Source organism: Quercus robur, chromosome 10 (genome assembly GCF_932294415.1).
Source record: "Quercus robur chromosome 10, dhQueRobu3.1, whole genome shotgun sequence".
In the NCBI taxonomy this organism is placed as follows: Eukaryota; Viridiplantae; Streptophyta; class Magnoliopsida; order Fagales; family Fagaceae; genus Quercus; species Quercus robur.
Window position 1 is genome coordinate 37236557 of NC_065543.1, and position 13532 is coordinate 37250088.

Sequence of the window (13532 nt, forward strand, 5' to 3'; positions counted from 1 at the left end):
TGTTAAACGCTTCAGCTAGTCCATTTGTCGGGGCATTGTACATGGAGGAGTTGTATTGTTTAAATTCAAACTTCTCACATAGCTCTGTCATAAGCCTATTGTAGAATGGTTTGCCATTATCAGTTATGATATACCGAGGGACACCATACCGATAGATCAAGTGAGTTCGAATGAAATTGACCACCGTTTCTTTCTTCACTTCCCTAAGGGGTACAGCTTCCGCCCATTTCGAGAAGTAGTCAGTTGCGGCCAAGATGTACAAGTGGCCACTGGATGACTTTGGTAATGGCCCTATTGCATCAAGCCCCCATGCATCAAAAGGCCAAGAAGCTACAGTTGGGTGTAGAGGTTCTGGCGGTTGATGGATGAAGTTTGCGTGATACTGACAAGCTTCGCACTTCTTAGCGCATTCCATAGAATCTTGCACCATTGTAGGCCAATAGTAACCCATTCGTTTGATCCTATAATGTAACTTAGGACCTGACTGATGTGCGCCGCATATTCCAGAATGAGCCTCCTCTAAGGCTTGTTTAGCCTCCTCCTCTCCTAAGCAACGGAGAAACAATCCATCAAATGAACGGCGGAAGAGAGTGTCTTTATAGTAAATGAATCGAGCAGCCCTTCGCCGAATTTCGGTCTTGTGGCGTTTATCATCTGGGAGTCTTCCATGTTGAAGGTATTCAATGATCACTTGTCGCCAATCTTCTTTTTTGACAAGGCATACAGAAATAATGTTGGCTTGCTCTTCCTCTTCTTCTTCAACCACAAGAGGTACCACCCACCTTTGGGAAATAGCGACTTTGGTTGTTTCTTGTTGGGATAATGCTAAGGCAGTAGCCAAATTAGCTAAAGCATCGGCCTATCTATTCTCCTTCCTTGGTATATGCTCCAATGTGATGGCTTCAAAATTTGCTAGCAACTTCTTCGCATATTTGCAATAGGGGATGAGGTCTTCTTTCTTGACGTCATATTGCTCCAAGATTTGGTTGATAACTAATTTGGAGTCTCCCAAGATCTCAAGTTGCGATATGCCCATCTCAATAGCCATCTGTAGACCAATGATCAATGCTTGATATTCGGCCACGTTGTTAGAGCAGAGTTCGCTTAATGAGAACGAGTAAAGAAGTATTTGCCGTTGTGGAGAAACAAACACTACACCTGCCCCCGCTCCTTCTTGACGTGCAGCCCCATCAAAAAATATCACCCATGGTGGCATTACTTCAATGTAAAACACATCTTCATCCGGGAAATCATCAGAGAACTCCCAATCAGACGGAACTGGGTGATCAGCTAAGAAATCTGCCAATACTTGTCCTTTGACAGCTTTTTGTGGAACATATGCAAGGTCATATTGCTGAAGCAAGACTGCCCATCGAGCTATACGACCCGAAATCACTGGCCTGGAGAGGACATATTTGATTGGGTCTGCCTTTGCTATCAAATGGACCATATATGCTTGCATGTAGTGCTCTAGTTTGTCTATGGAAAAGAAAAGAGCGAGGCACATCTTTTCAATAGGAGAATAATTTAATTCAGCCCCATTGAGAGTTCGACTTAGATAATAAAGGGCTCTTTCTTTCCCCTCTTTATTTTCTTGCACCATAAGAGCACCTAGAGACCTTTCTTGGGCCGCAATATACAGCACCAAAGGCTTTCCTGGGATAGGAGCACCTAAAACTGGAGGATTAAGTAAGTATGTTTTGATGCGTGCAAAAGCATTGCTGCAAGCCTCATCCCATTCAAAGTGCACATCCTTTTTCATCAATCTATTGAAAGGTTGACATCGACCGGCCAAATTCGAGATAAATCGTCGTATGTAGGCCAATTTTCCCTGCAAGCCTCTAAGTTCTCGTAGATTCTTGGGCTCTGGCATTTTCTAGATAGCTTCAATTTTGGACTGGTCAATTTCAATACTGCGATGCCTCACAATGAAACCAAGAAATTTTCCAGATGTTACGCCAAAAGCGCATTTGCGGGGGTTCATTTTAAGCTGATACTTTCTCAGTCGGGTAAACACTAATTGTAGATCTGTCAGATGGTCTTCCCTCCTTTTTGTTTTAACCACCAAATCATCGACATAACACTCCACGTATTTATGAAGTACATTATCAAAGATCTTCTGCATGGCCCGTTGATAAGTAGCACTAGCATTCTTTAGTCCAAAGGGTATCACTTTGTAACAGTAAATTCCCTTAGGGGTACGGAAAGCTGTAAGCTGCTCATCCTTAGGATTCATTCGAATTTGGTTGTAACCTGAAGATCCATCAATGAAAGATAAAGCTTCATGACCAGTAGTGGCATCAACCATGACCTCAGTGATGGGTAATGGAAAATCATCCTTGGGACATGCATTGTTCAAATCACGAAAGTCAACGCACACTCGGATTTGTCCATTCTTCTTTTTGACAGGGACGATGTTAGCGATCCATTCCGGGTACTGTACTTCACGAATGAAGCCTGCTTCAATGAGCTTATTGACCTCGGTTTCTATTTAAGGGATAAGCTCTGGCCGAAAGCGTCTTTGAGCTTGTTTGACTGGGCGCACTCCCTTCTTTACTGCCAAATGGTGTAGAGCAATACTCGGATTGAGCCCAGGCATTTCCTTGTAAGTCCAAGCGAACACATCTTTGTACTCTACTAGGAGCTTGAGGTATCCTTCTTCTTCTTCAGGGGTAAGAAGCGCACTGATGAAAGTTGGCCGAGGTTCTTCAACAGTTCCTAAATTGATCTCTTTAAGTTCATCAACTGTAGCTTGTCCTCCATCTTCCAAGGCTGGAGGAGCTTCATTGACCTCTTCATTGGTTGCTTCAGCATCTGACAGTGTACCCTCTTCTATTGTAATATGAAATGAGGATGATACCTCTTCAATTTCCTCATCATGGACGGGTGACTGACTTGTATGTACAATCGTTCGTCTTTTGACTTTGAGCGATCCTTCAGTGTTGATCTCCAAGGTAAAGTTATGTTTCATGCGTGAAGGAATGCTACTGCGGATCTCATCATTGGCTTTCTTCTCCCCTTGAACGTCAAAGTTTATTGAACTTTGAGAATGACTATCAATAGGCCTTTTCGTTGCCCCCAGTCGATCAAAGACTGATTTACAAGCAAGAGTGTCCCGATTTGGTGTTAAACAAGTTGTATTTAACCTGTCGAACACTGTGATTCGTGATGACGAGGCCTCGATGTGATCAAACACTGAGACATGGGGTGAAGAATGGTCTTTTCTTTGATTTGAACTTTCGCCGACCTCCACCGTTATGTATTGAGAACTCGAAGGATCGCTTCTTTTCTTGATCCATATCTGAGCTGGTTGTTCGGGAGTATAACCTAATCCGGTCTTTGGGATAGGAATTTTATGCCCTTCAAGCCGCATTTTCCTTTGTGTTTTGCTAAGGCCATGCATCTTTTCTCCGGTGGCTTCTGGAATTAGCTTCCCTAAGTCTTCTTGTTTTGAGAAATCGTAGCCTGCTTTGGCTAACAGCCTATATGCCTTTGGGTCGAACCATTCTTTCGTCCGCTCACTTGGTAGAATACCATGCTCTATCGGACTTTGCGAAGACCTCACGAATCCATTTAACGGCTTCGAGGGCAAAGGATTTGTGGATGAAGTTAAAGGCATGACATGATTTTCTTTCAATATGGCTACATCCTCCATCGTGAGCTTTGCAGGTCTCCCCCTGTCTTTTGTAGGTTGAAGGCATTCCGCGAATGGTGATTGTCCATTCTTGCGATGTGATAATGGTATATACCAGAGGAATGGTTCTGGACCTTTCTTTGGGGAAGAGATGTCCTTTTTGGCGATGAATTTAACATGCTCCTTTTCATCTTGTTTACCTTTCATAGACGGGATCTCAACTGGAAGAACCTCGCTAGAAATGTCTTCTTTTGCATAAAATTTTGCATCAGCAAAATGAGCTTCGGTTTCTGCAAAAGGCTTTAAATCGGCCTTAAATCGGCCTCGACCTTTTTTATTCCATTTTGAAAGAACTTGAAGCATTGATGCAAGGTCGATGCCACTATTCCATTTTCATGGATCCAAGGACGTCCTAACAACATGTTGTAGGTCGTCTTAGCGTCAATGACGTGGAACAAGACGTTGCTTTTCAATTCTCCAATGGATAATTCTAGGTGGATTAGGCCGATTGCACGTTGTCCTCCTTGATTAAAACCTTGGATGACCAAACGACTGTGTGATAATTCTTCCATAGTAAAACCCAGTCGTTTCATGGTCATTTTTGGAAGTATGTTAACGGCTGAACCTCCATCAACAAGGATACGCTCGATCCTTTGTTTACGAGCATAACCAGAGACATAGAGTGGGCGATTGTGGGGCTTAGAGCCTAACAATAGATCCTCATCAGTGAAAGTCAAATCTGGAGAGCATGCATAACATCCCTGTGTTTGTTGAAGCGTATTGGTATGAGGGGCGTATATCTCTGGCTCCTCAAGAGCTCGGGTGAGCACTTCTTTTGGTGATGTGGAGGATTGCAAGGGTTCAACTTCATCGACCTGAGATTGGAGTTCCTCCAAAGATGACAAGGTCTCTTTTGGATCATCATGGTCAACGTTCTCCTTTTCGTTCTGGATTTCGCAACGAGAAACTGTGTGGACGGCCTCGGCTGAGTCATTTTGAAAGAATTTTCTGGGGAAGAATTCTTCCAATGTGATGAGCTTTCAAGATTTTCGGGTTTGTGCTGAATCTTCATATACTTTTGTTCCCAGTCTCCTTTGCCTCTTATCACTCATTCTTTTTTACCAAGGCTGAATCTGGTTTTGTGCTCTTTTGGACTCTTGGGTGATCAAATGAAGAGGGAATGCTCGTTTCTTCTTCCATCTCTTGCGAACAACCATTGTCCAACCTTCTTCCTCATCCGTCGTTGACCTTTTATCATCGTTTGAATTATAATGAGGTGCTTTTTGTGAGAGCTGAACTTGGATCGGTTCTAGAGAACCAAAATGGATGAGCATGGTATTTGCCCCTTGCTTAGTATTTGGAGACAGGGAACTAGGTAACCCACAAGAAAATGTGACCAGGTTTGACTGAGCAACATCATTAAAATCCAAGTCGATTTTCCTTTCCTTGGCTAGCTTCATGATGAGTTCTTTAAGAACAAAGCATTTTTGGATTGGATGACTTATGATGCGATGATACCTACAATAGTTCGGGTCATCAACTTTTCTCATCTCTTCCGGTCGTTTGCATTCTGGCAATTCAATTAATTTCAACTTGAGCAGTTGTTCTAGCATTTCAGGCATATCGGCGTCTAGGAAAGGATAGACCTTTTGTTCCCATTCCTTAAGTGATGACCGATGCGTCTCACGTTGTTGACCTCCTTCAGGCCTCTTTTCATTGGCCTTCACATTTTTTGTTGAAATTTTGATTGGGGCAGGATTGACATTCATTGAGTCTTTGATATTACTTTTTGCATTCCTGTCATTTTTCCTTGTTTCCCGTCTTTCTTTCCTTTCTTCAGGTACTGGAGGTTTCGTATTTCCATGGCTGGAAATACTTAATTCCATGTCATGCACACGAGTTGCCAACTCTTCAAATGTTCGAGGTTTTACTCCTTGAAGGATATAAAGAAGTCCCCAATGCATGCCTTGGATGCACATCTCTATAGCAGATATTTCAGTAAGTCTATCCTTGCAGTCTAGACTCAAAGAACGCCACCGATTGATATAATCAACGACGGGCTCATCCTTCCACTGTTTAGTATTGGTAAGCTCCATCATGCTTACTGTGCGTCGTGTGCTGTAGAATCGGTTGAGAAACTCCTTTTCAAGTTGTTCCCAGCTATCGATTGATTCAGGCTCTAAGTCTGTATACCAATCAAAGGCATTCCCCTTTAGTGAACGGACAAACTGCTTTACAAAGAGGCCTTCTTGAGTCCCTGCATTCTCGCAGGTTTCTACAAAGTGAGCAATGTGTTGCTTAGGGTTTCCTTTGCCATCGAATTGCAAGAACTTGGGAGGTTGATACCCATTTGGCATTCTCATGTTATCAATGCACTTTGTATAGGGTTTGGAATATATGAGAGAACTTGTGGAAGAACCTCCATATTGTGCTCGAATGGTATTTGTAATTATATCCTGCAGTTGTTGGACAGATATTGAGGCCATTGAGGTGGAATGTCCATGTTGAGAAGTGCCTTCACCTCCTTTTCCTTTATCACCCTTGGCGTTTTCTCCTTTGAAGGTAAAGCCAGGTGGCTGCTCAGGACCAAGACTTGATTCACCCGAATCTTGTACCTCCAGCTTATTCATTAGGGTTGCAATTTTGACATCCTTTTCTTCAAGTGCCTTTATGAGAAGGATGACCTTTGTTCCATTTCAGCCATCTTTTCTTCCATGGTAGAGGTGTTAGTCATCATTACTGGCATGACCTCTATAGATGACGGGGAAAATGATGAAACAGGATGAGTCAATGGTACTTCACTCCTTAAGTTTCTCATCACGGGTGAAGAGTTGATAGAAAAGGTCTTTGTTGGGGATGATTCATTACTGGTCTCCAAATCTTTCGAGGCAGATGAATCTTTAGTGGTAGCTTTCCTATTTGCAAGAAAGTCCAGAGAGGTGACAGCAGGAGGTTGGCTTTCTTGGGTTGGTTGAGGTTGGAGTCGATCAAGAGCTTTGGACCGACTGCGAGTGATTGGGCCGACATACTCATCAACGCTGGAATCATCAACTACTGACTTTCGGACATTCTTGCTAGAGGCCATTGAAGCTAGTAGCAAAATGATGTCGAATTTCTTTTCTTTTGAAGGAGGAAGAGATGAGAGGCAGAGACGTCCCACCGGGCGTGCCAGAATTTGTAAGCGACTAAATTTCTAGTTTGAAATAAATCAAACAAGTAAAATAGTTTCACAAATGCAAATTTGTATTGATGATTGCGTGGTACAATTATCTGGAATTACAAAAGAGTGATCCTCTGATTCGATCTCCTTGCAAAACTTATTGATTGGATTTATGATAATGTGGCTTTGACTTGAACACAAAATATCCTTCAATTTGGTTGAGGGATGGATCGAAGATTACTGAAACAGAATTACAATGAATATCTGGCTATGAGCTTGTTTAGAAATTCTTTGTTCTTCGTGTTCTTCGTGCGTTCTTCGTCTTCGAAGGTTTGTGGTGGAAGTTCTTCGGAGCTTTAGAGGCTTGAATCCGTTGAGCTTCGATGATTTGTGAGTTGTTGATGTTTTCGGACACTTTTGGCTTGATTCCCGTGAACTTTAGGATCTAGGCAGATGATCTGGATGATTCTGCTTCGAATGTTCTTCGATTTTGGGGTTGAAGTTCTTGAAGTTCTTGAAGGCTTTGGGGCTTGATCTTCACAGAGCTTTTTTCCTTCTGAATTCTGGTCCTCCTAAATGTTTCAGGAAGGCTTCTATTTATAGGAGTTTTGGGGTGGGTGAGCGATACGTGGCGGAGCTTGATTGGTGACACATGTCACAGCTTGATTGGTCCGCTTAAGTCATCGCTTACACGTGCGAGGTTGCTTGAGTCATCGCTTACACGTGCGCTGATGCGTGCTTGGTTCTTGCATGATACTTGGCAAATTTCTATTGGCTTCTGAATAGTGATAGCAAAACCTAGCAGCAATACATGGTGCTCTGTAATTGACTGTATTTTGTGGACTTGATAATGTGACGTGTCAGCTTGTGATAGGTCGGGAATTTTCCCTTTCTACAGTGTTCTCTGAGACTACAAATCCTAGTGGTCAACAAAAACAAGAACAAAAAAGTTGTTAGATTGCCTACTAGGCCGCTACCCATAGTCAGGCATATACCTGCTACCCACTTTTGGCGTCCTGGCACAGTCAAATTGCAGAAATCGTTATAGGTAGAGTTTTTGTGTTTTTATTTTTTAAATTTGGGTGTTAAGTTAAGTATGGTTTAATTTTGGTTATTTCTTAACCAAAAAAAAAAAATTGGTTATTTTGGTGGGATTGGTTTTAATTAAGGTATTTGGGTTGGATTGGTTTTGATTTAGGTTTTGTGATTGTTAGAAATATATTAGCCCATTAGCATAGACCCAAATTTAATTCTAATTTGTGTGCAAGCCAAGTCTCCTACTTGTACTAGAAGTCTATTAGTCTAGGGTTTAGTCTACTATATATACACATGTTATGATTCATTGTAACACAAAATTTGTACTACACTATAATATATTATGATGTAGCCCTTTAGGGTTTCCTCTGTGGATGTAGGCGCTCGTATGTTATTATATTCTATACTTTATGCTTTCGCTTCCACATCCATACTAGCATATTCAACATTGTATATCAATACTAATATTTAACATGGTATCAAAGCTACCTTCTTTTAACATGGTATCAAAGCCACCTTCTTGTGGCTATAGTTTTCTGTCTTTACGGTATATTTAAGAGTAATCTTTATCTTCTTCGGTGTTTTTTCGTTGCGTTCATCTTCTTTGGCTTCCTACTGCTGCCGTCAAAACTCTCCGATATAGTCATGCCACCGTTAGAAGTCGCATTAACACTGTAAGACCATTGCCTTCCTCAAACTACCGTCATAGAGCCAAACTTCATTCAAAGGATTTTCTCAACCTTATCAAATCTCAAGATTTCATCAAGCTTCCATCTTGAGTTTGAGAGAGGGTGTTAGAGATATATTAGCCCATTAGCATAGGCCCAAGCCTAATTCTACTTTATGTGCAAGCTAAATCTCCTACTTGTACTACAAGTCTATTAGTCTAGAGTTTAGTTTACTATGTATACACATGTTATGATTCATTGTAACACATAATTTGTATTACACTATAATATATTATTGATGTAACCCTTTAGGATTTCCTCCGTAGATGTAGGCCGTTAGGCTAAACCATGTAACCCTCATGTGTTATTGTATTCTATACTTTATGCTTTCGCTTCCGCATCCATACTAGCATATTCAACATTGTGTATCAACATTGGGTATTTGTCTATGGTGTTTGTAAATGGGATTTGATTTTGGGGAACACTGTTTTTAAAAGACAATATGGTGCCATGAGGGAGAGACTAGAGAGAGAGAGTGTGTGTGTGTTCTACTCTTTGCAATTCATTACTCTTTTATCCGGTCTTGGCGTAAAAGTGAGGTTTTACGCCATCCAATCATCAAGTGCCACGTCATCCTCTTTACAAATACTAAATACACAACAGCACATACAAGAACTACTCAGATAAATCCCCAAATTAAAAAAAAAAAAAAAAAAAAAAAAGCACCATTGCATGATAAACGTTGTCCGCCACTTCTTAGAACTGAACCTCCATGCCTCTGTCGGATCGGTACTGGAACCTCCACGCCTCTGCTGCTTCTTGATGGGTTTGGGTTAGTTTTTTGGATGTGTAGCTACCTTACCTTCACCCGCCATAGCCATCACAAGAACTCAGCCTAAGTCACCAATGCATCGAGCTCCAGCCCCCCAGTTCACACAGGTGAGGTGCTCTAATCATATTGTAGTCCTTTTGATTTCTACAGTTTACAACTATTGGGCTTTGTTTCAAATGACTCATTTGGCTATTGAATTTGAATGGTAGTTGTGCTTTAAATTATGGCAATTTAAAGTGAAAATTTCAAATTTAATTCATTGAGTTCAAAATTTGGGTTTTCGAAATATCATTTTTTGTTATTCAATTACTGGGAGATTACTCTTTATTTGGCAAAATGATAAAAAGAATCTCTATAATAGTGCCTGGGATTCTGCGTATGAGGACTTTCACTATGAGCACACAACCACACTATTGGTCAATCCCAAAGTATATTAAAAAATTAATTCTCCGCTTACATAGCTTTTACTTTAGAACCTATATGGAACTTTAGGAACCAAGTGGAACACTGATCAACATCCTAACCACCATTAAATCAATTGAAAATAGGCAGCCGAGTAAACAAATTTACTGGACAAATCTGGAATTTTGGTAGAAGAAAGGGTAGCAGAAATGGACAAAGCCTATGTGTTACAACAATCTGCCTACCTACCTATGGTAGCTAGAGATGAACAACTTCAAAAATTGCTGCAAAATGAGAACAATCCAGATTTTGTGGTTGAGTTTCTATTTCCTTTGATAATTTTGAGAAGCTCTCAAACAATATAACCAGAGCTGTGAGTATTTGTTATCTATGTTTTGGAAAAAAAAAAGTTTGTTTAATGATTTATTTTTATTTATAGGAAAAATGAAATACTTCACTAATAAGTAAAATGTTTTGTATATACTCTAACTTGATTTATCTTTGTGATTTGGTTGAAGTTTGCATACAGAATGCTATGTATATGCTCTAACTTGATTTCAATATTATAAGACTAGGAATTAGACAATGCTTTGTCTTTTATTTGAGAATGGAAATTGATTTGACATAAATAGCTCTAATAATCTAATACAGGACACTTAGCTTTTGACGTAATTATTTGGCTTAGATTGTGAATGTTAGTTGGATAAGTGGAATTAGATGGATGTGTTTGGCAGATTGTCACTTGAAAATATAATTTATAAAAAATCATAAACCAATTATTCTTTAATTTTATGCAAGCTTTGAGGTTGATTAAATATGCAGTGAAAAAATCTGGTGTGAAGTTCATGAGAGAAATGCAAAGACATTCAATGGCGATTTGCAAACTATTTCTCTATAAGGGACATTTGGATCTTCTGAAAAGGGATGCACTTAATATGGCTGTGTAGGACACTGCCCATAAAGATGTATCTTCTATTGTTTTGAGTTTTGTTGTTGCATTTATATTAGCTGCCAAATATGTGTTGATGCACTTAAAGATTTTAATTGACTGCTCCTTACTTGGAATGTACAGAAACATGGAAATACTTACATTGAAGTCAATGACTCAACTAATGTATGCTAGCTATGGGTGAGCTTCAACTGGGTCAATTGGGTTGAGTAGCGGCTATTGCCATTCTAATAGGACCTGATGCTCCTATTACTTTCGAAAGCAGAGTTAGAGGGACTTATATGGCTCGTGCCTATGATTTTTACAAGCCAAACCTTGCTAGTGAATATTTGGTAATTCTCTCCCTAATGAAGCTTTTGTTTTAGTTTCAATTGGTGATGTGAAGTCAGTGTCATAGGTCCCAAATTGTTTTGATCAAAAGATATGGCCAAACCAATAATTTGGCAAGTTTGTTCTGATGTCCATTAGTTAGCCATATAGGTTGATTAAGTGTATTAAGTCCTGTATGATCATAAGATCACCATTAATTAACAAGAAATCAAACAAGTAGATAGTAAACCAAAATGAGTGTTCAGTAAATATGTATTCCAGAAGCAAACACAACTAAAGGTCATGAATTGTCAAAAAATGAAGGTGCCTCATGACCAAAACAATAATATTAGGATAAAATTTAGTTACAAAATTGGTTGTAGTCTTAGGTTATAACCTTATTCAGTAAAATAAACATTACTTTATATTTTGAAAATCTAACCGTTGAATTGCATGTTTTTTACGTTCTTAATACACATATCAAATTTTGTGTCAATCGAATATTATTTACAATATGATCTGTAAGCTTATATTTTATGCATAATTTTAAACTACAAAAATTTACAATTTAAACAATTTATTGATGATATAACTATTGATCTTTAATTTTCTAGAAATTTTGCAAGCATGAAGAATATAAAAAGAAGATGTAATTCAATGGTTGATTTGTCGAAATTCACCTCCAATGAAAATTTTTTGAGTAAGATTGTAGTTTTATGCTACAACAAATTTTGTAACTAAATTTTGTTCATAATATTATCTATGAAACCTACGTATTTTCAAGTTGTTAGAATAATTTATTCCTAAAAAGTTGGTTGTCTTTCAAATATTCTAAGCTAAGAGCTACCAATCACTTTAATTTTTTGTCACGCTCCCCAAAGAGGCTGGAGGATTGGGTATGTCCTCTACCCGGCATAGAAACAAAGTTATCCTCATGAATCAGGCCTGGCGACTCTATTCCAATACCACGGTGCTCTGGGCCAGGGTCCTAAAAGCAAAATATTTTCCTCATGCTACTATGTATACCAGTCCCCGAACTTCAAGAGGCTCTCACATTTGGACTGCCATCTCCATTGGAGCCGAACTTCTTCTTGAAGGCATGAGATGGATTATAGGAGATGGAAGGTCTATACGAGTTTGGAAAGACCATTGGCTTCCTAACGGATCCCTGCGGAACTATATTGAGGGACCTCTCCTATCCCAGGAGGACGACCTCCGTGTCAACTCTCTTTGGTCAAACCAAGAGTGGTCTTTCGACTCTCTAAATCTCCCCCTCCCTACCCAACTCCATGACTTTATTCAAGGCATTCTGATGGCCCGCTTTGCTAGCCTTACTGACTCTTTTCTATGGCCCCACAACAAGGGCACGTGTTCCGTCAAATCCGCGTCTAAATTCCTTTTTCAGCGACACCAAGTCCCTTGGAACAAAGCCCTTTGGCAATGGATCTGGATAGCCCCTTGTCCTAAAAAGATCCAAATCTTTCTGTGGAAGGCTATGCGGGACCGTCTCCCCACCAAAACATACCTCTCCTTTGGTCGTTCAAATATGAATACCTGCTGTCCCAGATGCCACTCTCCTGAAACGACTATACACATTCTCCGGGACTGCCCTTGGGCAAAAGAGGTATGGCACCAATCCCCAAGTATCCTGCCCCTGTCTTTCTTCCAGTTGCGGCTTCAAGACTGGCTGAGATATAATGCTACGGTGGTTAGGACCCCCCTACCCCACCAACCCCCTTGGCAGGTTTATTTTCCCTTCACCTGTTGGAAACTCTGGTTAGCAAGGAATGAAAGAATATTTACAAACAAATCCCGATCCCAACAGAGCCTAGTCTATTCCTCGGTTCAAGCGGCGATCGAATTTCATTTCCTCGCCAGTACCACCAAGCAACCCTTGGACCTGATTCCTAAGATTATCAGTTGGCAAGCCCCCCCCCCCCCCTCCCCCTTTGTTAAACTCAACACTGATGGTAGTGCCCTAGATAACCCAGGATTGGCCGGAGCTGGGGGTGTTCTTCGAGATCACCAAGGCCAATGGATTGCAGGATTCTCAATGCATGTGGGCCTCGCAACGAACAATATGGTTGAGTTGGAGGCAGTTAGACAAGGACTGGCAATGGCTTGGAATATGGGAGTAAAGAGTCTTCATCTGGAACTAGACTCCAAAGTGGTCCTAAATTGGCTAACAATTTCAAATTTAAATTATCCCACTAATATTTTGCCCTTGATCTGTGATTGCAGGAACCTTTTGGAGCAGGAATGGGAAGTGCACATGCAACACGTGTACTGTGAGGCAAATGGTTGTGCAGATGCTCTAGCTAAGCGGGGGACCCATCTCCGAAATAGGATGACTGTATATAGGGAATGTCCCACTTTTGTTTATGTTTCATATGTGAGGGACTTGACTGGCCTGGGGGAATCTCGGCTTTGTAACCCCAGCACAGTTGTAGGTGTTGTATGAACTCAGTTTATTAAATAAAACCTCCCGCTTTTCACCCAAAAAAAAAAAATCACTTTAATTTTTAGATGAAAGAGTTTTTGGC

The 13532-nt window shown here is 40.4% G+C and overlaps 1 protein-coding gene across 1 annotated transcript; it reads right to left on the reverse strand.

Moving 5' to 3' along the window:
• Window positions 1-859: 859 nt before the first annotated feature.
• On the reverse strand, window positions 860-1450 carry LOC126704111 (uncharacterized). The gene has a single exon (XM_050403144.1). The coding sequence runs from the start codon at window positions 1448-1450 to the stop codon at window positions 860-862; it is 591 nt and encodes a 196-aa protein (XP_050259101.1).
• Between the last annotated feature and the right edge of the window lie 12082 nt (window positions 1451-13532).

Coding starts and splice junctions, on each gene's coding strand:
- LOC126704111 (XM_050403144.1), bottom strand. CDS start 1,450: ATGGTCCATTTGATAGCAAAGGCAGACCCAATCAAATATGTCCTCTCC.